The 26,572-nt window shown below is 40.3% G+C and overlaps 1 protein-coding gene and 1 pseudogene across 4 annotated transcripts in view; both read right to left on the bottom strand.

The window, feature by feature from the left end:
• Nucleotides 1–26,572, bottom strand: part of SKAP1 (src kinase associated phosphoprotein 1) — a 313,962-nt gene that overhangs the window by 46,409 nt on the left and 240,981 nt on the right. For all 4 annotated transcript variants that reach the window (XM_039476898.2, XM_039476899.2, XM_039476900.2 and 1 more), the window contains exons 5-9: nucleotides 10,557–10,634; nucleotides 9,001–9,084; nucleotides 6,075–6,199; nucleotides 3,762–3,825; nucleotides 1,450–1,644 (exon numbers count right to left, since the gene is read on the bottom strand). In XM_039476898.2, the coding sequence (XP_039332832.1) occupies nucleotides 1,450–1,644; nucleotides 3,762–3,825; nucleotides 6,075–6,199; nucleotides 9,001–9,084; nucleotides 10,557–10,634 (546 nt within the window). The remainder of the gene's footprint in view (nucleotides 1–1,449; nucleotides 1,645–3,761; nucleotides 3,826–6,074; nucleotides 6,200–9,000; nucleotides 9,085–10,556; nucleotides 10,635–26,572) is intronic.
• LOC120366974 (U6 spliceosomal RNA) lies at nucleotides 18,466–18,565 on the bottom strand (annotated as a pseudogene).

The raw sequence follows: 26,572 nt of genomic DNA, 5'->3' as shown, positions 1-26,572 counted from the left end.
ACCTTCACTCTTAATTTAACAATCCTATCGAATTCTGCCAGGGAAATTGGAAAAATTTATCACCTGTGAAATTTTATTTTCCTTTGGTTGTATCTGTTTTTGTAAAACTTCATTAACGACGATGACTTGCTGAGGAAATTATCATTTTTTTTAACGTCAGACACAAGAAATGGCCCGACCTCAACCAAGATATCATTTGCATAATAAAACACAACAAAAAGGCTGGAGAGTCGGGACTGGCAGAGGCTGGAAGTGCTAGGAGAAGAAGCAGGGTCTCTTTGGTGGGTGGGTAAAGTCCCCAGCAGGGCGGGGACATGTGGCCAAAGTCCTGCCCCTTGACTCAGGAAGAAATGACGTAGCTTCTTCCCCAGGAAGAGATAAATGCAGCTGGACGCTCTTCTTAGGAAGCCTTGAAATGCAAGTTGCTTACTGTTGATGCTTTTAGCAACTGGCCCTATCTTCAGGGGCTTGAGTGTTAGATTCACCTTAGTTCCTAGGTTCATCTGGGATTGAGGCTAAATTGCTATAAATTTAAGCTTAACTTGAATTTCTCAGCAGAGCACTGAACTCCTGGCAAATTTCCATAGGAACCATCTTTCTGAATGGACTTGAAGATTAGCGTTCCTGTGGTCTAACTACCTCACAATTAAAAGCTCAGGCTTTGGTTCTCCTCCGTCTGACCCCCACTGAGCTCTGCACTGTTCATCAGATGCTGTTATCCCCACTAGAAATGGCTATGCAGAAGCATTGATGACTATATAGTTTTTAAGATGATAGTTTTCATGCCTTTGGAAAAAAGGAAATATAGAGAGTAGACATGTTTTAATGATGAGCAGATAAAACAAGTTAGGCGTCTTTTTAAGAGTAGTGATAATCCTCTCCACAGGTGTGATGCTGATCATGTGGACATGAAGCATGGAAAAAAAGAAAAAAGTTATGATTTGATTCATGGTATATCTGAACTAGGTAATAATGTGTTGTTCTCTATCAAGGTTTATTATCAAGGTTTGCTCTATGAAGGTATTACTAAAAGCGTTTGTCAGCATTTACAACGTTTCAGATTTTTGAAATCCTTCATAATTTTGAAGCAATTTTCCATTATTTTCACAACTACACACCAAAAAGTTGAAACTTGAGAATTTTGATGACTCATCCCAAAACTCACAGTAAACCAATAAAAACCAATGTTCTTGATTGTTTAACCTGGTGGACACATGTAATAAGTTACTTCACATGACATGGATAGAAGACACTCCCTAATCAAATTCTTCTTGCTCCCAGAGCAAGGCAGAGCTTCATTATCGTTTTCCCTACAATCTCGTAAAGCTTCCCACATTATCTCCTTCAGAGGATGAAGGTTAGATTTGGCTTCTTTTGGAATTTTCAAAGTTATTATTCTTTAATCAGGTCATGAATTTCTGAAACTAGCGGAAGATAAAAATTTCTCACCTGGCAAGACTTCATAAATATCTTCTTCTTTCTCCTCTGTAGGTTCCTTTATTTCCACATTACCAGGCAAGATAGTGGGTCTGCACTGGGAACCAGAATTTGGGGAGTCAAAACCATCAATATCATCATATGTCTCTTCTGCTTTTTCTTCTTCATCCTCCTCCTCTTCACATGGAATGGTTAAGGAGCTCAGATCTGCCAGGGCAAAGATGAGAATGAATCAAGAAACAGAGAAAAATAAAATAATAAGATGGGAGGAAAGAGGGAGAAGGAAGAAGAAGGATGAGAGTAAAACATGTCAAAAGAAAATGAAACACTAGGTTAAATGCTGTTATTTCTAATGTGAGCTTTGGTGGCAGGAAATCTACAGAAAAGGCCAGACTAGCACTGCATCAGATTTAAACCGTCAGTATAAATCCTTCCTTGCAATAAAACTTGATCAGGGTGAAGCAGCCCTGAAAAGTATGGGTGTGTAAATGAGAACATGAGGTGATGAGAAGAAAATAGGCCAGAAGAGGGAAAGCCAGTGTGCTGCACACAACTTATCAAGTAGAAAACTGGAAGGGTGAGTGAAGGCTTGCAGTCCTCCAGGGTGCATAGGCCATGGGAACTCTGTAGAATGTTGGAGCTGTCAGAAGCTCATCTCCCCAGTGATTTCACTGCAGAATTTCAGACAAGTTTGTTTGCAGAGAAAAAAATGGACAACAGCAAAAGAGAAAAAGAAACGGGGTATGGAAAAATATAACAGTAATACAAGACCAAATGGAATAGCTGAACAATGCAGTTACCATGTCCTTTTGCAACTGCAGAGTCTAGCTGCCCTTAAAGTGGGTCACTGTATAGAGGGTGTTGAGCCATTACAGCACTGGGGAGTACCAGGGCAGGGCAGGGAGATTGGTTGTTTTTTATTTTAATGGGGAACTGGGAATGTTCATTCTCTGATGTAAACTACAGAGTGCTCTCTGAAACCCTGCTGAGGGCCCTCTGCAGGATGGGCGAGTGCAGTCACCGTACTCTGGGGAAAGGATAGAGAGACGTCCAATGTTCATTTCAAAATGCAATAAAACTGTTTGGCTTGATCAGGCTTTTAATAAAGATTTTGCAACAATTTTCATCTGAATTTTGGTGCCACCACATATGAGGAAAGGATCAAAAACACATTTGTGGCTTAAACCATATGTTTTTATTTTGTTTGTTTTAAAATAAAATGGAATGAGTAATTTCTTCAATGTGGGATTCTGAAAGTACTACAGGGTACAGCTCAATAAAGCTGCTTTGAGTTTTATTGAGGTTTACACACTTAGGGGTATATTACACGCATAAATCCAAGGCACCTAGATGAGAGTGTACCCTGTAGTCTCGCCATCAATGTTCATGTTTGCCTAGTTCCAGTCTATTATACGTGACGCTGTTGGTAGGTGCAATAGTTTGTTTTTGTGATAGCAAAGGCATAACTGAGTAAAACAGACAATTCTTGTAATTAAAACTCTGGTGCTTCACAATAAAATCTCACAGCAGAATTAAAAACAGATTAAAAGGCTTGGCGTTTTTAGGTTGACGTGTTTCTTTCTAGGTCTTGGGCCATGTATAAAGTTGGTGCTTCTGCCTTTCTGCAGAGGTAGGGTCTTTCCATGATGGTAAGTGAGGATTGTCTAATACCAAGTGACACCCTCAAGGTTGGCTTCTTCTACCTGCCAGGCCACTCCCAGATAAGGCTTCCTGGGCCTCTGTTTCTGCTTTGTCTATAGGCTGGCCAGCAGAGGGTACTCTAAGAGCAGTCATTTACCATCTTCAGGCAGGTCTCTTCCCATCCCAAAGCAAGGAATATCTTATTGTGGCTTGGGAAATAGCAATTTGTTTTTAATGTACAATGTCCCTGAAGACCAGCGAGATTAGTTTAGATTTCTACTTCCTCCTAAGACTAAAATAAGAAGTTTTGGAACCTCAATTGCAACTAGATGACTTTAAGTTGGATATTATGAATTTCCTTTCCAGAATATAAGGGGTTAGGAGACACTGAATTGGGCTGAGCTGATTTTTAGAATCTTCTTTTTTAGTGGGTTTGAATATTACAGACTTGCCTGTAGGTAGATGGATGAGCTATACCAGAGGTCTTCTCCAGGTTGATGTCATCTTTACCTTCTCATTTATACATAGTACTATTTGTTGTCATAATATGAGGAATGTGGTAGGAAAGGCAGACGTGAGAAAGGATAGAAAAAATACATACTGAAGCCTGTAGATTACATTTATGCAACAAAACTTCAACTGCAAATCAACTCAAGTGTTATTTCTGTAACAGTGACACTTACCTTTTAACAAGAAACTTATTTGATCCACCCAGTCTCTGGCTTCTGCTGGACTAGTAGCTGTAAACTAGAGAAAAATCAGTGAATTAATTTATCACTGTCACTAAAATTTCCATGAATCTTGACAGGGATGTCCAAGTGGGAGGAACCTCTGAGTTTCAGAGTCAAGTTTAAAGTTCAGGATTCTCTGTCTGCATAACATATAGAAAAAGACCAAATAATTCACTCAAACTGATTTTTCATTCAGCAGTTTTGCATATCCAGAGATGATAGCTCTTTGAGTCCAGGCGTTCATGTCCACGTGCATTCTTTCATTTAATTATCTATTCCTTCATCAGGCGTTTATTTGAGAAAAGTTTACGAGAAAAAAAGCAAACCAACCCACACAGATGAAATGGGAACACTATAAAGGAGGCACACTTGGTATCAACTGGATATTGAGGAGACAGGGAACACCTATTGTTGCCTAGAGTAGGTTAGGTCAGGGTGGCTTGCTGTAATAATACCATTTTGGCTGGATTTTAAAGAAGGGTTTGTGGAAACTGGTGGATAGAGTTTGGACATTTCAGGTAGGGAGACCCATGTGCAAAAGAACAGGAATAAAATGACTTATGGGGAAGGCTGGCAGATCAACTTGACTGGAGAAAAATACAGGTGAAGTTGGAGACCTGAGGGGCAGAGAAGACTTTGTAAAATGGCTCTGAGTACCTGGAGTTCAGAGTTAAAATGTAGGCAACAGGAAGCCACTATCAGCTCTAGCAAAGGGAGTAGGGGATTCTTTCAATAGTTGTGAGTAGGAAGGATTGAAATAGAAAAATCTGGAGACAGAAGACCAACTGGTCCTCTGGGCGAACTTAACTATTGTGGTGGCTGTGGGAATAAATAAGAAGGGGAAGAGCCAAAGGATGTTGTAGAAGAAGAATCCACAGACAATGGTAATGATTTGAATTTAACAGGCCAAAGAAAAGAATTAAATAAACTACATTCTGATTTACAAAATAGGCCAGTCAAGCATCAGCCCTTAGTAATTTTTTTATTTTAAATAAATCAACTTGTAATAATTGCTCCTGAAAAATATTTTAATTATCTGGCCATTGGGGTAAGGTAAAGATATATGCTATACAAAGGAACTGGATTCCTGTATAATACTTTTTAATAGACATTGTCATTCTTCATTTCTTAAAAACACATTTCTGTAAAAACATTTCTAGAAATATTCGTTTAGACTTGTTTCATAAACTTTTCTCTAGATATGTTACTATCAGGATGTAATAATAAAAATAGGAACATATTCAGTGCATACATCTATATTATATAGATTCATAAAGGACTCTATTGACAAGTTTTAGTACAAATGCTAAACGATTTCTGGAAATTGCATAATGAAGACCTAGGTCCTTTAACATTTTGTTAAAGAGTTAAGATACTGCAGAAATAAAAAGAAGAATGCTGAGAAAAGTATGAAGACTAAAAGGGTTACTTAAGTGGTTAATTTACTCAGCATGATTTTTCTCTTTTTCATAAGCTGAAGTTTTTCTAAATTGCTTTAATAAAATCGTGATAAGGTAAAAATTACCCAAAAGCAGGAAACAATACACACACACGCAAACATACATTGGTAAAAATCACTATATTTCCCCAGTCAGAAATTTTTAAATTTTGTTGGTCGTTCAGGATGAAGATGGCAAAAATAAAATAAAACAAATTAATTTTATAATGAGGTAAAGATTCAAACTGAGCATAGCAAGGAATAAGTCTTTCTTGCCCCGACCAGGTCCTCTAGTCCTTCAGTTATTATTGTTACTATTATTACCAATACCTTAGAAATCCTTCAGAGATATGCAAAGCATCCACACACAGGAAGACTACTTTGGATAGCAAGATGAACATGGGAAAATAATTTTTTTTTTACTCTACAGTTAGTTCTTCTGTTTTCTGGGTTTCGTGGAAGAAAGTGAAGAAAATCAGTTGAAAAATAAAGAGAATGGGATTTTAAATCATAAAATCAGACACTATAAGTAAGGAATTGGCTTGTGTGCTGCAATTGACAAGCAGCTCACCTATGAAGTGAAATCGAGAAGGGGAGGAATGAAGGATGGAAGCCAAGCAAAGTCTGTATCTAGAATGAGAGTGGCAACATAGGGAGGGTATGGCATGGCAAATGTGAGGACATGTCAAGAAAGAGGGTCTTAGTTGGTAGGAAATGAGCAGGTAACAAAGAAAGGCTGGAACCCAGCATAGTAACCATGGCTCACATGCAATACAGAAGGAAACTGCAACACCAATGAGGATCACCATCTCCTTGGCGCGTCCTACCTCATAGCTGCGCCTATCCTGGGAGGTCAGTTCAAAGCAGGATTCTTTCTTGGAATCTCTTCGCAGGTGGGGGGCCATCCGTACGCTGTAGCCCTTAATGAGGAAGGTCCCTTTGGGCTGCTTGCCTGAAAGACAGAAAAGCTCCCTGTATCCCTAGAGAGATGCAACTGGCAAGGGAAGGCATCTTCTCTGGTATGTAAAATAAAAGCACAGAAACAGCTGTTACATCCCTGAGGAACCACAATAGCCAAGGAAAGGTAGAGAAGCTTAAGAAGAGGCTACTGTGACAGTGAGGCAGATATCACTACCAAGCTAGGGAAATGCAACGTGAAAGGTTATTTTGCCAAAAGAGTACAACAGAGACAGAGAATTTATTAGAATGTTAAGAGATCTATAATAACGGAAAGAAGGAATTATTACAGCAGGGAGAGTGTGGCTGTAAACGTGAGGCTCTCGAAGGCTATTATAGAGCTGAAACATTATTATCAGCGCCAGCAGAGCTCACATTTGAGGGGAGGGACAGCAGCACAGGGGAGCATTATAAGGTCCCCAAATCGCCTCCCATGACCTATGTAGCATTTGGGCTAAACTGCTCTCCCCCTCCCCTGCTGGTCAGGTGGGAATTTATGCTAGAGGGAGAATAATTCAAACTCAGTATTTTTATCCTTCTTCTAAGAGGTCAACCTGGGAAGTAGCAGAGTAACGTTGAGTATTATTAGATGACGAGGAAGGAGATAAAAGGAAAAGGACCCTAAGTGAAGGGGAGACTATTCTGCTTGTCACTACTTTAAAAAAATGTTAGAAACACAAAAAGAGGAGGGCTCGCAAGAATTTGTGTCTTTATTGTGTGGTTCAGGCAGAACACAGAGAACAGGAACCACAGTGTCTGGGATGCTTTGAGCCCTGTATCATGTGAAATGAATTGCTTAATAAATGCTTTTTGATGATGATAATGATAAGGATGCCAGTGGGATGACAACATTAAAAAAGAAAGAAAAAAGACTCTGTCTTCACCCGGTTGAGCTAAAAGAAATACATAAACACTCTTCTTACTAAAGAAAATGTCATGGGCACAATAAGAAATAACTGGCGAGAAGGGAGCCATGGAACAGTGCTTTTTGACACCAGAATCTTTTTTGTTAAAATATCTCTCCTTGTTCTAACTGGCCACTAAAATGTTTTGTTGTTTCTTTGGTCACCAGATTTTATTTCACCCTGATGGCAAAATGGTCAATAAAAGCCTCTGAGTCTCTTGCTCTTGCTCTCCCTACTCCTCTCTCATCGTGAGTATGGAAGATTCTGAATGAACAGACTTGACACACCTTGTTTTATATCTAGATATGCCAAGCACTTATTTAAATGCAAAAGAAATGATGAACATTTTTATAGTAACAAATGTATATTAGTTTGAAGTTTTAAAATAAGAAAAGAACAGCTGGCTGTGTTGTATGCCTATAATTTAGAGGAGAAATTGTGGTTGCTGGGTTTGAGAACGGGCTGGGGGTTAGAAGGAGACAGGGGACTTGTAGCTCAGTTTACAAACTATGCTGTTATCCTTTCCAAGCAGAGCTTTAGACTTTGTCCCTAGATGGGAAAGGTTCTGAGGAATCTAGGATGGTGAACAGTAGGTGAAGTTCTTTGATAACCACTGCAGGCAGGGAGGCAGGATGAAGCAATTGCTACCAAGTCCAGGGGCAAATCTTTTTTTTTTTCTTCTTCTTTTTTTTTTTTTTTGAGACAGAGTCTTGCCCTGTCGACAGGCACCAGGCTGGAGTACAGTGGCGCGATCTTGGCTCACTGCAATCTCCGCCAAGGGCAAATCTTAAGAATTTCAAGTCACTTAGCAAAGCTGCAGTTCTTTCCACTACCTTAGTGCCACAGGTGCAGGAAGTACAAAGGCAACTGGATGGGTGCCTGATTATTCTCTACATTGGATATCCAGGCACTGGGAGAGGACTAAATTTGAGGAAGGAGTAAGGAAGGAGAAACAGAGAATGATTGCAAGGAAAAAGAAGGGTCTATTCAAACTGTATTGCTGGCCTCTGTATGAAGGTGCACAGCACAAGGAAATTTGCCCCAACAAGAACTGATGTTTTTTAAACTTTGTTTCTCTCTTGCTTCTTAGAATTACTCCTGGGGCAGTCCAACTCTGTATAAGAGTATCCCCTATTTGAAAGTTTGCATTCATCTATAATAATAATTTTTAGCTTGTATTTATTTGTAATTGTCTCCCATTGTGCTTACGTCCTCTATTTCTTTTCATAAACCAATCAATTACATTAAACATGGATAGAAGGTCTTCTAGGGTTGACTTGATTGAGTCAGTGGTGGATCATTAAAAAACTATCTCTGGCCTGAATCAACACTTCACTGTTGCTGTCATCTGGCTGAAGGGCATGTCTTGGGTACAGCAATCGTTTGGGTCTCCATATTCCATGGCTATAGGAATGTCCACTGGACTACTTACTTCCTAGTAGTCATTAGGATAAAGTTTGGAGCATGCCCTTGGGGGTTCTATTTATGGGCCATTGTTTAAGCTCTTTAAGTCTTTCTCAGAATTAATTTTCTTTTTCAATATTTTAGCTATGGCATTGATGCCTATAAAGAGTTTCAAGTTTTTCAAGTTCTTTTTTTTTTAAATAAAAACATTCAACTTTTATAATGTTGTGTTGTTAATCATAATAAAAGATAATCTTTTGATATGCTGACCACACTCTTAGTGTTTAAAGGTGAAATAATTTCTAAATTGGCTTCTGTGTTTTTGGTGATGGGCAAGGTATTATGTGCCCATGCCTATTTCTTTCCTAAGCATGTCCCTTTATGGGTATTAGTTAAGGACTGCTATCTTGAGATCTAAGTGCTTGAGAATTTACGAAGTGTTTGCATCCAGGAGTGAGATGCTGCTGTGCAAATGAAGAACACTTACTCTTCTCATTAGCATAGTAGTAGAAGAGACCTCTGCTGACAACACACCATCGCTTCTGCCACTCCGATCCAAAGAAACTATGATCTAAACAGAACAGCAGTAGGGGACATAAATTCAGATAACTACCATCATTGAAAAGTCTGTAAAATCCAACAACATACAGTCCAGTGTGTTACTGTTTTATTTCCCAGGTTAATGGACTGTAAAACCCTCCTTTTTACTCCCACAGGTTATCCCATATTGACTCAGGGTCCAGGGGACTAGATCAGTTAAAAGTCCAAGTTCTAAACAGAGTTGGCTGCTCTGTGCTCCCACAGCTGTCTTTTTATCTAGACTCCTTTATATCTTTTGGGTTCTAATCTCATTCTGCATATTTTCAAATTCTCCATTATATCTTTATGTGTTGCCTTTGACAAAGCAAAATGATTCTCCAGGCCATGGCCATGAAAGAGTCTTTTTTTTTTTTTCTTTTGGTGCTGAGCCAATTTGCCTGTTGAGTGTTAAACCTAAGACGCCAACTCTAGTGGTACCTATTCTAATTGAATGAGTTAGAGGTCAAGAGTTGGGTTTGAAGGCAGGAGTAGTGGCTCATGTCTGTAATCCCAGAACTTTGGGAAGCTGAGATGGGAGGTATGCTTAAAACCAGGAGTTTGAGATCAGCCTAAGCAACAAAGTGAGACCATGTCTCTACAAAAAAATAATAAAATAGCCATGCACAGTTATGTGAACCGTTGTCCCAGCTATTTGAGAGGCTAAAGTGGGAGCATCACTTGAGCCCAGGAGTTGGAGGCTGCAGTGAGTTAGGATGGTGCTGCTGTACTTCAGCCTTGGCAATAGAGGGAGATCCTGTCTTTTTTTTTTTTTTTTTTCTTTTTAAAGGTGGTGGCTCATGCCTGTAATCCCAGCATTTTGGGAGGCTCAGGTGGGTAGATCACTTGAGGCCAGAAGTTTAAGACTAGCCTGGCCAACATGGTAAAATCCTGTCTCTGCTAAAAATGCAAAAAATTAGCTGGGCATGGTGGCACAAACCTGTAGTCCTAGCTACTCAGGGGGTTGAGACAGCAGAATCACTTTAACCAGGAGCTGGAGGTTGCAGTGCGCCACGATTGCACCCAGAGCAAGACTCTGTCTCAAAAAAAAAAAAAAAAAAAAAAAAAAAAGGAGTTGGGCTTGTCTGAAATTTGAAAGTAGGCTGCTTCACATATGATATAAAAACTATACAGTGGGAGCACACTGAGAGATGAGGACAAGAATACCATTCATTGGTTTAATAAGTTTTATTAAGCACCTGTCATGTAGAAGGCATTGGAGATAGAGAGGTGAGCAGGTCATAACTATTCCTATCTTGATGAAGCTTACAGACTGCTCAAGGCTGGAACATCTTTCTTTAGCCTACACACAAACACCAGACTCTTCTCCTTTCCTTGCTTTCTTTTGCCTTGTATCTGCCTAGCACAGTACTGGACACAGAGAAGGCACCCAACGTGTTAGCCTTCTTTTTCCTCACTTCCCTTTCCTTCCTGGAATGTCCTGCAATCTGTGGGTCTGACCAATACCTTTGCTTTTCTTCTCCAAGTATCCTTGCTTGATTATGTTATCAAGCTCTTGAGCTCCTCTGATGATGTCTTCCATTCCTAAAAAGACCAATGGCAAAATGCTTTGTTGAAACCTGGCAAAATTTTAATTTAGGCTACTTTAGATAATTCACATTAATAACAGAGTACAAAAGGGCAACTGCTTAAACACAGCACAAGATAAGACAATTTCTACATGATTGGAGAGAAAAGTAAATTTCCTTCCTTTCTTTTTTCGAGACGGAGTTTCGCTCTTGTTACCCAGGCTGGAGTGCAATGGCGCGATCTCGGCTTACCGCAACCTCCGCCTCCTGAGTTCAGGCAATTCTCCTGCCTCAGCCTCCTGAGTAGCTGGGATTACAGGCACACGCCACCATGCCTAGCTAATTTTTTGTATTTTTTTAGTAGAGACGGGGTTTCACCATGTTGACCAGGATGGTCTCGATCTCTTGACCTCGTGATCCACCCGCCTCGGCCTCCCAAAGTGCTGGGATTACAGGCTTGAGCCACCATGCCCGGCCGGCTCTTTCTTTTTTCTGAGACAGAGTCTCGCTCTGTCACCCAGGCCGGAGTGCAGTGTGGTGCGATCTCGGCTCACTGCAACTTCGATCTCCCAGGTTCAAGCGATTCTCCTGCCTCAGCCTCCCAGATAGCTGGGACTACAGGCGCCCGCCACCACGGCCAGCTAATTTTTTTTGTATTTTTGGTAGAGAAGAGATTTCACCGTACTGGCCAGGCTGGTCTCAGACTTCTGACCTTAAGTGGTCTGTCCACCTTGGCCTCCCAAAGTGCTGGATTACAGATGTGAGCCACTGCCTGGCCAATTTTCTTTCTTTTCAATTATATCTAATGCTAAAATTGCTTTAAAATATCTAAATATACATTAATTTGTAGTAAGGTGAGGAAGCCTAAATATGTACTGACTGGCAGGAAAAGGACCCCAGAAAATTAAGAATTTTCTTATGTATATAAGCTCCAAATTGGATAAACCTCATTGAGATAATCAAAAGTCAAATGAATAGCTACCAGCACAGACAAGCTTTAATAAGTAATAGACTTCACATCAAATGTAGTTATCTAAGAGGGAACAATAAACACACGTTCAATTTTTTTTCTTTTAACAGACAGCCAGCCACCTCTGTGAACATAAATTTTAAGTTCATACAAAATGAGCTATGCAAGCTGAACTTAGCAATAACTGCCAAATCCTGATTTCTTAAAAGTAATGGGAAAGAGACTGTGCAGTGGCTCTTGCCTGTAATCCAAGCACTTTGGGAGGCTGAGGCGAGTGGATCACAAGGTCAGGAGTTTAAGAGCAGCCTGGCCAACACGGTGAAACCCGTCTCTACTGAAGATACAAAAAATTAGCCGGCTGTGGTGGTATGTGCCTGTAACCCCAGCTACCTGGGAGGCTGAGGCAGGAGAATCGCTTGAACCCAGAGGCAGAGATTGCAGTGAGCCGAGATCATGCCATTGCACTCCAGCCTGGGTGACAGGGCGAGACTCCATCTCAAAAAAAAAAAAAAAAAAAAAAAAAAAGTATGGGAAAGAATCTAAGAATTGTAGAAGGCTTCACAAAAAAATACCCTGAAACTGACATTAGCCTTTCATTGTATGCTGCTAACATTCTTGGCTTTCAATTAGCCTTGTTAGGTACAAATTTATTGAAAAGTCAAGATCCTAATCCATCTTCCTCCACTGGGGTTTATACTTACTTCACAGAAGGGAGAGACAAAGGATAGAGACAAAGAAGGAATTTAATTCTCAAAAAATAAAATGAAAGAACAACAACAACAACAACAACAACAAAAACCAATCTCTTTTAAGAACACATTCTACATTTCTTAATTAGGCAAAATGAAGGTAAAAATTGGGCTAGCAGTATTTTAACATTTATTCTTTTTAGTCCCAGAACCCAAATCTCTTTTGGATTGACTTAAATAATTTATGAAGCAAATCAAATACAAAACAAAGTAAGGAATAACTACATATGAATCAACTGGGCCACCTATACGATATCTTGAGAGTTATGGTTGAAATAACTTTTTTTCAAACAATTGTTTTTTGAACATTTCCTTCAGTAACATTTATTCAAAGGTGACTGTGAACTGGCATTACTTTGCTCAGTACTCTTCCTACTTTTTGTTTAAAAATAACATCTCGCCGGGCGCGGTGGCTGAAGCCTGTAATCCCAGCACTTTGGGAGGCCGAGGTGGGTGGATCACGAGGTCGAGAGATCGAGACCATCCTGGTCAACATGGTGAAACCCCGTCTCTACTAAAAGTGCAAAAAATTAGCTGGGCATGGTGGCACATGCCTGTAATCCCAGCTACTCAGGAGGCTGAGGCAGGAGAATTGCCTGAGCCCAGGAGGCGGAGGTTGCGGTGAGCCGAGATCGCGCCATTGCACTCCAGCCTGGGTAACAAGGGCAAAACTCAGTCTCAAAAAAAAAAAAAAAAAAAAAAAAAAAAACCATCTCGCCAGGCGTGGTGACTCAAGCCTGTAATCCCAGCACTTTGGGAGGCCGAGACGGGTGGATCACAAGGTTAAGAGATTGAGACCATCCTGGTCAACATGGTGAAACCCCGTCTCTACTAAAAATACAAAAAATTAGCTGGGCATGGTGGCACGTGCCTGTAATCCCAGCTACTCGGGAGGCTGAGGCAGGAGAATTGCCTGAACCCAGGAGGCGGCGGTTACGGTGAGCAGAGATCGCGCCACTGCACTCCAGCCTGGGTAACAAGAGTGAAACTCCATCTCAAAAAAAAAAAATCTCATGACAATTTGAAATGCAATCAAAATTACATTTTGCTTTAAAGCTCCTTCAAGCTTAGTTTTAAAAAGGTAGATCAGAAGAACCTCTTTTTTGTTTTTAAGTGTGTCTATGTGCCTGATTCTTTATCCAATGGGCCTATTGTGAACTTCCTTGTTCATGGACTATTTTCATTTGTGTGTTTCACAGTTAGCAAACTATGTGGTTGCCATAAATCCTTTTAATCCATTTTAGGGTGCATGCATGAGATGAAAAGCAGCAAAGGAAAGTTCATTTTTCTAGGATTCTTTCATTTCTCCTATCCCTCTGAAAACACTCCAAGAAAACAGTAGCAGATTCTACTTAGGGAGAGGCATTGAGTGGGGTGAGGACCAGAGAAGGCTCTCTGAAGTGCTGTCAAAAAATTGCTCCTGGGGAGGCCAGGTGTGGTGGCACACACCTGTAATCCCAGCTACTTGGAAGGCTGAGGTAGGGCGATCCCTTGAGCCCAGGAGTTCAAGGCTGCCATGAGATGTGATTGAACCACGGCAGTCCAGCCTGGGTGACAGAGCTAGACTCTGTTCCTTAAAAAAAAAAAATTGCTCCTGGAGGCCTAAAAATTAAATTAAAGACAGGGGGATAAGGAAAACAGGATCCCATAAGCTTGGGAGTTTCCATCTCTTCTTCCTATAGGTTTTTTTCCTTTTGTTTTTGAAGGTCTTGTTAAACTTAGAGACACAGCTCCTTGTTAAAGATGCCAAGAGTCTGAATCATAAAAGACATGTTAAACGTTCTATTAGAATTCAAATCTCCTTTTTTAATGCAAATTTAAATGGCATTTTATGGAACATCTATAATTATGAAAATGGGAAGACATTGCCTCGTGTGCAGGGAGAGTCTGTGAGTATGAATATTACATTAATGTGCCCACACCAGCTCACTGATCCTGCTGGCAGGAGCATAAAAAATGCTTGAGTGAAACTTTTATTTAGATGTTAAGACTCCAGGCCCCAGCGGGGTGACAGAGACAGCCCCTGTGAGTTGCCATCAGAGAGAGAGCTTGAATTGAATTACCCAGGGGGGAGGAAGTAGTGATGAGCACTGCTTCGCTTATTTAATTTCATTTACTTTCAGTACATTATCAGCATGAGACTTTTCTCTCCCCACTAACCGAAACCCAAGAATGCCACCACCAAGAAAACAAAGACATAATGCAGCAGAGATGTAACTCTAAGTTACTAATTCTAGGAGACAAGGGACAGCACCACCACCACCTTCTCTCCCCATGAGTCAGACTCAGTTTGCTAAAATTGGGTACTGAAGGAATTGCTGAATTTTCTCTCTTGGTCATTCACCAAAAAGATTCTGAAAAGTAATATAGCTGGAAACAGTTTTTTATATGCTGTGTTTTTGTGTGTAGTCAGTAAGATGTGTCTTCCTTCCTTCTTTCCTTCTCTTTCTTTTCTTTCTTTCTCTCTCCTTCCTTCCTTCTCTCTCTCTCTCTCTCTCTCTCTCTCTCTCTCTCTCTCTCTCTTTCTAACAGAGTCTCACTCTTGTCACCCAGGCTAGAGTGCAAGGGCGCAATCTTGGCTCACTGCAACCTCTGCCTCTTGGGTTCCAGCGATTCTCCTACCCTAGCCTCCCAAGTAGCTGGGATTACAGGCGCCCACCACCACACCTGGATAATTTTTGTATTTTCAGTAGAGATGGGGTTTCACCATGTTGATGAGGCTGGTCTCGAACTCCTGACCTCAGGTGATCCACCTGCCTTGGCCTCCTAAAGTACCGGGATACAGACGTGAGCCACAGCACCCGGCCTATGTAGCTTTCTTATTCATTAGAATCTGTATTGAGGAACTCTCTTGCCTGGTTTCTCTTATGGGCAGTGGGAAAAAATGGGATTATAGGCAAAGTTTAGAATGTCTATGGAAAAAAAATTAGGAAATAATTGTCTTATATGTACAAGGTACTATATGGTGAGTCCAATAACAGAGCTGTTCTCAATATAGTTGACTCTGAGCTCAATCTCATTAGCTCCATGATCTGACAAATCCAAGCAAACAAGATGGGAATCCACAGTGGCATGCAAGCTATGTCCTCTTTTGGTGTCAGCGCAGGGTCCTACTGATCAAGAACTGATGATCCTGAGGAGGCACAATGTTAGCCATGCCATGGGGGGATGAGGCAGGAATCTTGTATGCCTGAATCCATGCCTACTAGTAAATAAACAGATCTGCAGAGAGCTACTTAATGTATAGTAGAAAGTATGTAAAAGTAGGTTTTAGAGGATGGGTATAAAAACAGGAAGAAGTTGCAAACAATTGTATAAGTTGCTATTTTAAGGCAAAAAAATTTATATTTAAGTATACAGTTAAAAAAAGAAGCTTTTTGTTCATTACCTGAGAAAAGATACCACCACCATCATGAAAAAATAAAAATGATTTCGATTTATTGAGAATAAATGGCCCTCTTGGGTAAGTCTAAAGGTGTATTACATTATATCAGGACAAAACAGAATTACATTAGTGTTATAATCGCTCTCTACCATTACACTTAACTAAATCTTTTAGAACAGCCCATATAAAGAAAAGATTCACTTAGCTGAAGGATATGGGGCCATAAAGATAAGATCAACAGAGAAGTGTGTTACCCAGAAGTGATGGCCACCCAACTTTGATGGCAGATGAAGATAAAAGAAATTCTCAGATATCTTTCTCTCTTTATCTAGATTCCTTTAAACCCTTGTATCCCACCGACATCCAACTCTGCAATAAAAAACGACAGGATAGGATTCCATCTCTCAATGCTAAACATGACTCTTCAGTCAGCTATGCATAGCAACAACAATGGGGACCCTTTGGACTGTGATACATTTCCATAAAGCAGTCAATAAAAAAGACACGGGAGCTTATGTGAGTCACGGACTATTTAACCAGCTGTGTTCTAGCCCACTGAGAAAAGAGAATTGGAGAAATCAGTTGGCAACACCAGAGCACAAGGCTAATAGCACAGGAGGCCACACAATTTCCACAGCAAAAAGGCTGCAGCCCCTGCAGAACAAACCAGGTGTCCACTAACTTTCATTATAGGCAGCTGGCTTGATCTCTTGCTAAATCATCCAGAAAGGAAAATAAATAATTTTTTTAAAAACATCTTTTGTTCAAATCTTTTCCCTATTAAGTCATGGACTTCTCCCATCCTCCCTTTTAATTCAAGTTCTTTTCAACTGTTTAAAAAGGGACCAAACCAACTTGAGCCTAGAGACTGATAGCTACCAGGGGTGAATTTCAGACAGGGTGAAGTTAGCAGGTTCCTTCATTAAAGTACTCATGCAAAAAAACCTGCGAATTGGGTGTATGAGATTGGAGAAAATTTAATATTTGAGGGCTGGGAATGGTCAAATTCTACCTGCAATTCCAGTGCACTCACAGATGGCTGGTGTGTGTGCATCTGCAGACATGTACACAAATACATGCTTTAAAATGCCTCAAATGTACCGAGGTGAGGAGGGTATAGTAGGTATGTTGTGAGGGATAATTTTCTCTAGTCTGGTGATTGTGGATTTCAAATCTGTTCATGAAGCTCTCTTTTTTGTGCATCTGATTTCTGTGGCCTTCTTTAATAAGTTCATTACTGCTTTTCCTTAGCTTCTTGCTTTTCTGGTTTACTTTTTTTTTTTTCCTTTTTCTCAATTTTCAGAAACCAGTCAATAAATGATAGTTTGTAGTATCTGGCAGGAAGTGTTCATCTTCTGGTGCTAACAGGGAAGTTGGTTTCAATGACTATTAGTCATTGAAATGACTTGATTAATCCCTTGAACAGGTGTATATAGTTCTTTAACTTCTGTGGTTCCATTTGATATCCGCCTGAGTTTACACTTACACCAAACACTTTTCTTTCATTCTGTTTCATTTATTAAGGAATTTAGCCCAACATATAAAGGGTGAAAAATTCTAAACCATTGCTAATAGATTTAGCATCTAAAAGTTTCAAAGATACAGAAAGCACTCAAACAGATGGCTTTAAACTAACTGAATGGAACGGTTCATGGAGAAATAAATTGGACAACAGATGAAGGGAGTGAACACAATGTACTTAATCAAGTTCTTCAACAAGCTGTGATGTAAGAAGCTAGGAAACAAAATGAGAGCAACTGGAGCTAGACTAAAGGACCCCAGAAAACGGTAGAAATGACGTGTTTGTAGTTAGCAAACCAACACAGAAGACAACTTTCATGAGACCTCAATAGACTCATGTTGCCCTTCCAATTTTTGAAGGTCTTTTAAAAAGACCAGTGAATTCAGGTTATAGTGAACTTAGGTTACAGAAATCTGTGGAGAAAATCCTGTTATACTGAAGATATAAAAACTTCTGAGGTCCTACGTCAGTAGTACTAAGGAAAAAAAAGCAGATAATAAACAAAATAATTAAAATGAATATGCTTTAACAAAAATGGCCCCCAAAAAATCCTAACCAGTTTTTAATTAATCAGGATTGTATCAAGCATTTTTACATCTAAGTCCCACAACATCCCTATGAGGCATGTTTTATTATCATCCTCACTTTACAGACTAGGAAACTGAGGTGTAGTGAAATGACATGACTTGCTGAAGGTTGCTCAGTTGGAAAAGCCGGTGCTCTTTCCAATACTCTGAGCTTCAGACATGCATAGAAGTGGTTGAGGAAAGACTGGGTCTTCCCACTTCACTCCCCGGCAAAAAGAGACCCTGTATTTTGGAAGAAGAAACAGGCATGATGTGTGATTATTCTAACTCTTGGTGTCAAAAATTATTTTAATATCTATATTTCTTATTTACTTTTTTATGAGCAAACTGAGCAGGTTTTATTTTATTTTTGTGTTTTTTTTCAGCTTTTATTTTAGGATCCAGGGTACATGTGTAGGTTTGTTACAAAGGTATATTGTGTGATGCTGAGGTTTGGAGTATGAATGTATCTGTCACCCAGGTGGTGAGCACAGTACCCAATAATAGTTTTTCAACCCTTGCTCCCCTGCCTCCCTCCTCCTGTATTTACCCAGTGTCTATTGTTGCCATATTTATGTCCATATGTACCCAATGTGTAGCTCCCACTTATAAGACAGAACATTACATATTTAGTTTTCTGTTTCTGTGTTAGTTCAAAAACATGGAATGCTTCACAAATTTGCGTGTTATCCTTGCACAGGGGCTATGCTAATCTCTGTGTTATTCCAATTTTAGTATACTCACTGCCAAAGTGAGCACTCTTATTTACTTTTTATTTTTTTGAGACAGACTCTCTGTCACCCAGGCTGGAGTGCAGCGGCGTGATCTCGGCTCACTGCAATCTCTACCTCCTGAGTTCAAGCAATTCTCCTGCCTCAGCCTCCAAGTAGCTGGGACTTCGGGCACAAGCCACCATACCCAGCTATTATTATTATTATTATTATTATTATTATTTGTATTTTTAGTAGAGACAGGGTTTCACCATGTTAGCCAGGATGGTCTCCATCTTCTGACCTTGTGATCCGCTCGCCTCGGCCTCCCAAAGTGCTGGGATTATAGGCATGAGCCACCATGCCTGACCTTTTAACTTTTTAATGTACTAACTGATTAATCTTTAGAATCGTCTCCTAGTGCAGATCTATGTGAAATCTAAGAGGTCAACAGAGATATAGAGCAAAATACAAGAAAGTCTCGGAATGCAATAAAAGGACACATGAGTTAAGAAACTATAAGAGGACCGGGTGCAGTGGCTCATGCCTGTAATCCCAGCACTTTGGGAGGCCAAGGCGGGCAGATCACGAGGTCAAGAGATCAAGACCATCCTGGCCAACATGGTGAAACCCCGTCTCTACTAAAAAATACAAAAATCAGCCGGGTGTGGTGGCGCGTGCCTATAGTCCCAGCTACTCAGGAGGCTGAGGCAGGAGAATTGCTTGAACCCAGTAGGCGGAGGTTGCAGTGAGCCGAGATCGCGCCACTGCACTCCAGCCTGACTCCTGGCGACAGAGCAAGACTCTGTCTCAAAAAAAAAAAAAAAAGGAAACATAAGAGGACACAGCCAGAAGCTCATAATCCTAGCAGTTTGGGAGGCTTAGGCAGGTGGATCATGAGGTCAGGAGTTTGAGACCAGCCTGGCCAGCATGGTGAAACCCCGTTTCTACGAAAAATACAAAAACATTAGCCAGGCATGGTGGCGTGTGCCTGTAATCCAGCTACTCGGGAGGCTGAAGAAGCAGAATTGCTTGAACTTGGGAGGTGGAGGTTGCAGTGAGCCAAGATTATACCACTGCACTCCAGCCTGGGTGACAGAGCAAGACTCTGTCTCGGAAAAAAAAAAAAAAAATGCTGTTTGGTTGCTTGGTCGCCAAGGTTTGTAAGACCTCTTCTGAGGCAAGCGTGATATCTAGAAAAAGAACCCCTGTTCCAGTGTAGGGCTCATGTGGGAATCTTGGATATGATTTAATTACTCTTGGAGGAAAAGGTTTGGTTTGAAAAGGAAGAAGACTTTTCCCAGCACTTTGGGAGGCTGAGGTAGGAGTCACTTGAGGCCAGCAGTTTGAGACCAGCCTGACCAACATGGCAAAACCCTATCTCTACTAAAAATAAAGAAATTAGTCAGGCATGGTGGTATGTGCCTGTAGTCCCAGGTACTTGGAAGCCTAAGGCAGGAGAGCTGCTTGAGCCTGGAAGGTAGAGGTTGCAGTGAGCTGAGACTATACCAGCCTAGGCAAGACTCTGGCTCAAAAAAAAAAAAAAAAAAAAAAAAAAAAAAAAAAAAAAAAAAAAAGATTTTAAAGCCAAATATCCAAATTGGTTTCTTTTTATAAAGTATACCCTCAATAATGCCAAGCCACAAGGTAATTTATAGAAACCATGAGTATTCATGGAGGATGAAGAACCCTCTCATTCCTACAAAGGGGCAGCACATGCTAATTGTCTAAGAGACCTGTGGTCTTGGAAGATACTCTCTTCCACAACTTCACTTTCAGTGAGATTTTACTTATAAGAAATGAAAGTGTTAGGAAAAAGCCCTTCTAATTCCAGGCATGGTAACTTCAATGCACTAGTTATAACATCTAAATAAATTGTAATAATCAATACTTTCTGGTAGATGTCAGGAGTTCATCTTAAAGAATGACTAACTATAATGATCCACTGTTTCTCAATCATGAAACATTAGTGTACTTTGATCAGTTAAAGGACAGAGATTATGAATAATTTACTTTTAGAATAAGAATGGGTTTTAAGTTTTTCTGTAACAATACCATTCACAGAATTCTGATATGCTTTCTTACAGGGAAAATTCAATTAAAAATAATTTATAGCATATCCTATGTATGCTACAGACTATAGTGATGAAACGAATCTGATGTACTATCATAATTATGGCATCAAGAATCTCCACAGTACTTTATTTACTTGAAAAAAATTGTGTTCCTTCAAAACAATGAGTGTTCTGTGGTAGTGGGTTAAGCATATGTGTCTTTTGATTTTATCAATAACACATATCTGTAACCCAGCATCCTCAGCTTCATTTTTATCCTAAAAATCGATCCTTAATATAGAACCACAAAAGAACGGAAGTCTCTTTAGCAGCTAAGCCACTGTAAGTGGCAACAGACCAAAGTGAGAATCCGGACGCAAATTAAGGCAGCAATCCTTCAAATGGCCTCATGATTCTAAAAAGGACAAGAGGATTTAAAAATGCCAAATTGTCTTTTTACAAACCTTGCAAGATCGATGTATTCCCTCTGAGTCAGATCACCATTAAACATGCATCACTTGAGAGCCTATCTTTAAAAACGAATGACGAAATGTCATTTTCAGATCTATTTATTTACTATGCCACTGGACTGTGATAAGAACACAGAGAAAAGGAAATAAAAAGAAAAGAGCCTTGCCTGGGTTTGCAATCATGTTTTAACTGATTCACCAAACTGTGGTGAGAAGTCGTCTTTCTAAAACACAGATCATGTCACATTCCTGCTTAAATCCTATAATGGGTCTTTATTACCTACAGGATGAAACTGAAACTCTCCAGCATATAAAAACTTTAAGCCTTTGGTCTCTTCCTATCTTCCAGTTTCATTTTCTCCCACCTTTGTCACCTCCCAGTACTCCAGCAACAATAAGAAACAGACTCTGTCCTATGGAACATACCATGTACTTTACACTGCCAGGTCTCTGTGTATTCTGTTTTTCCAGTTTGGAGCTTCTCTACTCCCAGCTGTTGAGTTGGGAGTGCTCCTTCAATTCAGTCACATTATCTTTGAATCTTTGATTTCCCCATGTAAAATTATATACTCCTTTTCAGGGCTTTGATAGCCTTTTCTAGAGCATTTTTATAGCACAGTCTTGGCTCCCAGGGACCCTAAATCATTTCCCCAATGCATTCCATTCTTGCCACTTTGCTTCAGTTTCCATAAGACCTTAGTAACAATGTAAAGCTGCCAGAATCCTTGAACGAGCAAATAGAAAAAGGGCTATTCCTGGGAAAAGAACTGTAGTTGTGGACCTGGGTACAAGGCAATAGGGAGGATGGTAAAAATGATTTTGCATTCATAGGAAAAGAGATGACACCATGGAATAAATTAAGTGAACAGAACGTTACAGTACCTGGATTAAAATGGGGAAACAAGTTGCATATTAGATTCTTCTTTGGTGCATATAGCTGTGCACCTAAGGGGATGGGCCAAGGTTTGCATGACAATTGGGTAGGTAAGAAGATTAAGAATTAGATTGAGGAGGAACTGGAGTATATGAATAGCTGAGCCCCATCACAAGATTGGGCCATTCTTTTTTTTTTTCTTTTGAGTTGGAGTTTCGCTCTTGCTGCCCAGGCTGGAGTGCAATGCGTGATCTCAGCTCACTGCAACCTCTGCCTCCTAGGTTCAAGTAATTCTCCTGCCTTAGCCTCCCAAGTAGCTGGGATTATAGGTGCTTACCGCCATGCCCAGCTAATTTTTGTATTTTCAGTAGAGATGGGGTTTCACTGTGTTGGTCAGGCTGGTCTCCAACTCCTGACCTCAGGTGATCCACCCACCTCGGCCTCCCAAAGTGCTGGGATTATAGGTGTGAGCCACTGTGCCTGGGCCTAGGCCATTCTTTGATTAGTTGTTGAACTGATGTGGGATTAGGAAGGAGCTTTCCCTTAAATATATACAATACACTGTAAGGATTGTGGTACTAATTATTTAATTTCTGGAAGCCTGAAGAAAAGCCTAAAGCTGCCAGTAGGAAATCTGGTCCCTTTCATAGAGGGCAGTGCAATTCATCATTTGTGTACTTGTTTCTCTTTGTATCCCCAGGGGCCTCGTACACCCAGTAGGTACCCACTAAATGTTTGTTAAACGGAACTGAAACCACTTCTAGCCTAATGGGACTTGTGATCTAGGAATGCAATATGAAAGTGAATGTTTGTTAGTCAAACCATTTTTGCTTAAGTCACAAACAGTAACTTTTGTTCTACTTTAATCTTAGGGTAGGTATCATATAAAACAAGAAAGTAAGAAGATACAAGGAAAGGAGGATTTTGCCAAGAGAGCAAGGAGGAAGTGGGGGTGCAGAATTTAGCAAGTATGACAGCACCAAGAATGAAAGAAAGAGGACCAAAAAGAATTTTGAAGAAAAAGTTAGAATAAAATGTAATGAATCACATCTGGAGAAAAATAAATTTCCCTCCCTTCCTCCTTCCCTCCCTCCCTCCCTCATTCCCTCCCTCTCTCCCTTCTTTCCTTCCTTCCTTCCTTCCTCTCCTTCCCTCCCTCCCTTCCTCTCTCTTCCTTGCTTCTTTCCCTCCCTCTTTCTTTTCTTTCTTCTCTCTCTCTTTTTCTTTTCTGAGACAGGGTCTTGCTCTGACACCCAGACTGAAGTGCAGTGGTGCAATCACGGCTCACTGTAGCCTCCATCTCCTGGGTTCAAGCAATTCTCTTGCCCTTAGCCTCCCAAGTAGCTTGGACTACTTGGTGTGCGCCACCATACTTGGCTAATTTATTTTTTATTTTTGGTAGGGACAGGGTTACATTATGTTGCCCAGGCTGGTCTTGAACTCCTGGGCTTAAGCAATCCTTCCATCTCAGCCTCCTGAAGTGCTGGGATTACAGGTGTGAGCTACCGTGTCTGGCCAAAAAATAAATTTCTGAGTCCCATATTACAGCCTGATTGGCACACCAATTCTGTTTGCCTTGGACTTTATCTATCTCCAAAATAGGGTTCAGAAGAAGCCATAAACAGACAAAAGACTGAGCCAAATGAATAACCGATTACTCTTTAGAAAACAGCTCTTGATAGCAACTTCTGAGCTATAGACTTTGAGTGGCTGAGAATTTGGCCACTGACAGTGTTTCCTCAGTCTTGTTCTTTTCTCTCCTGGAGAAATGGCATTTTATTTTTGGACTTTCACATGTACATTGGTTTGCATCCTGTGAGCAAACATCCTATGTGTGTCTGAGCATTTAATACTGTTAATGGTGAAGGCTACATGGAGATTAGTATGACAGAATCCTGACGTCTCTATTTTAGTTACTATCCAAAGCAAAAGATGTAAGAAGGGATCAGATGACAATAATTTTGCCTTCTCCATGTCTTTCTAGTAAAAGACATTGAGATAGCATCAGAGTACTGCATTGAGAAAACTTTAAAAGCAAACACAGCAGAAAATAAAAAAGAAGACTCAGGAACTAATTATTGTGATTCTCTGGGGGTATTTCAGGGTGGGTGATCTAATGAGAACTCTCACACCCCGTCAGGAAGAACTTGATGGGAAAGCAGTGATCTTAACAATTTGGCTTTGACCTGATATGTATTACCTCCTGGACAAAGGGCCACTCCCAAGCCAAACCTCACCCCCAGACAGCTCCATGGGTGTCTCTGTGCAGCAGTACTGGCTCAAAGACAGAAAAATGATGTTGGCTATGATAAATTACCTTTAAAGCAAAAATCACCCTCCCTTAAAAAAGATGTTACAAATTCTAGATTTAAATCTTTCTAGATTCTTCTGTTTCATCTGACAAAACTCAAGCAAGTTTGAAGTCAAACTTTGCAAGGAAAAAGAATTAGGAGGAGAAAATGAGGGTGATGTTTCTAAATCCAAAATTTTCCAACCAAATCACCAAGTCTGTAATTGTAAAATAAAAACACTAAATCTCAATATCTATTTGCACAGCTCATTAACTAGGGGCTCACACTCAGCAAACAGGAAAAAAAGAAAAAGAAAAAACTTCAGTACCAAACACATTTGGAAAGTTACTATAGAGACCTATATTTCCCTTGGATCTAACCTAGGCTCTGCCACATTCTGCTGCACTGTAGTTGGATGCATCTGTTTGTCTGTCTGTCTTTATTGCTTATTTAGCAAGTAGCAAATCGGGATGAGGCAAAGCATCTTTTGTCAGACCATGCGGGAGAGAGAAAGAGAACATTTCTTTCCCCACTGAACATTATGAACGTTATGGCAGGCACTCGACCTGCTCTGCTACTGGGACAACATGATTTACAATGTGAAAAGGGAAAACCTAAATCACCAAGTAATGAAAACATTAAAGTTAATGCATCACAAGTGAGGAATTTATTACCATTAACTCCAATAAACAGTTATAAAACACTCGTCCTTTCCTGTCCATGCACAGGGACACAGACACTGGACTTCATTAAGCTCAACTTTCTTTTCTTCTTCACTAGACCAGTCATGTGTGTTTGAACCAACCACCATTTATTGTTAAGTGGACTGGCTCATTTTCCAGGACTGCAGAAAGCTGAAGGCACATCCATTCTGCTTCACAGCACTTGGTATAGACAGATGAAATAGCAAAGTTTAGAAGACATGCAGCTCGGTATTGCTATATAAGTTTATTTAAAAGTCTCTAAAATGTATGTCTGACAAAAGCAGAGTAGCTCTTCTGAGCAGCCCACCTCACAGGCAGGTATATAAGTAATAATGCCTGGTGAGGAGGGTGGCATATTGGATGCCAATGCATGTCAGGTGCATTTAGCTGAATAATTTTTCCCTTATTATTGTTTGGTATAGGACCTTGGAAGCCTGAGATGGAAACCCATTTCCTTCTAACATTTTTCTCTGTCACAGGGACACAGAAGTTTATTACCTTAAGATTGTTCATGAACAAAAGAGGCTGTACATATTGGATGGCTAAGGTAGATTGGTTCCAGATTCATTTGTTTTCAAAGAAAAAAAGAACTAAAGTGTCTTTTGGATAGCCACTTCTAATTGTGGAATTGCCTAGGTGTTACAAAGCAGATAGGAGAGGCAGCATGAAATTCAAGCTTCCCTGACCAGATAGTTACAATGGTAACACAATAATAGTAATATTTTACATTTGGATAATACTTTATTTAGTGTTTATAAAATGCTTTCATGTATGACACCTCCTTAATTCTGATCTCCTTCATTCATACAGAAAGATCTCATCAGTCTGGCCTTCTGAAGTTGAAACAGGCTTACACAGTTGGGAAGAAGAAGAACCAACACAGAAACTCAGGGGTTTTTTTTTGTTGTTGTTTGTTTGTTTTTTTGAGACAGAGTTTCACTCTTGTTGCCTAGGCTGGAGTGCAATGGCATGATCTCCACTCACTGCAACTTCCACCTCCTGAGTTCAAATGATTCTCCTGACTCAGCCTCCTGAGAGCTGGGATTACAGGCACCTGCCACCATGCCTGGCTAATTCTTTTTGTATTTTTAGTAGAATGGGGTTTCACCATGTTGACCAGGCTGGTCTTGAACTCCTGACCTCAAGTGATCCCTCACCTTGGCCTCCCAAAGTGCTGGGATTACAGGTGTGAGCCACTGTCAGTGACTGGTCCAGGATGGCACGTCTGCAGGGGGTCTCTCAACCTGCAAGAGGGTCCCAATATCTGGAAGAGAGAGTGCACGGAAGAAAGGGAGACAGAAAAAGCGAGGCGTCTGGAGGGCTGGATAGGCCATGCCTAAACAGCTGCCTTTATTTTTCAAAGGCCAGGAATAAATACACTTTCTTTGCTCTGGTTTATGTCATTGCAAGAGAAATGCAAATCTATACCTTACATGGCCTATACAATAGAGAAGTCAGATACACAATCAGTGGTTGCAAGAGGAAATGCAAATCTATACCTTACATGGCCTATACAATAGAGAAGTCAGATACACAATCAGTGGTTGCAAGAGGAAATGCAAATCTATACCTTACATGGCCTATACAATAGAGAAGTCAGATACACAATCGGTAGTTGTAAAAAGTAACAGAATTTCCTGTGATCACAAAGCTTGTTTA

Source organism: Saimiri boliviensis, chromosome 17, assembly GCF_048565385.1.
Source record: "Saimiri boliviensis isolate mSaiBol1 chromosome 17, mSaiBol1.pri, whole genome shotgun sequence".
NCBI classification, from domain to species: domain Eukaryota; kingdom Metazoa; phylum Chordata; class Mammalia; order Primates; family Cebidae; genus Saimiri; species Saimiri boliviensis.
Note: the sequence above shows the minus strand (reverse complement) of the source record. Positions and strands in the feature narration are given on the sequence as shown.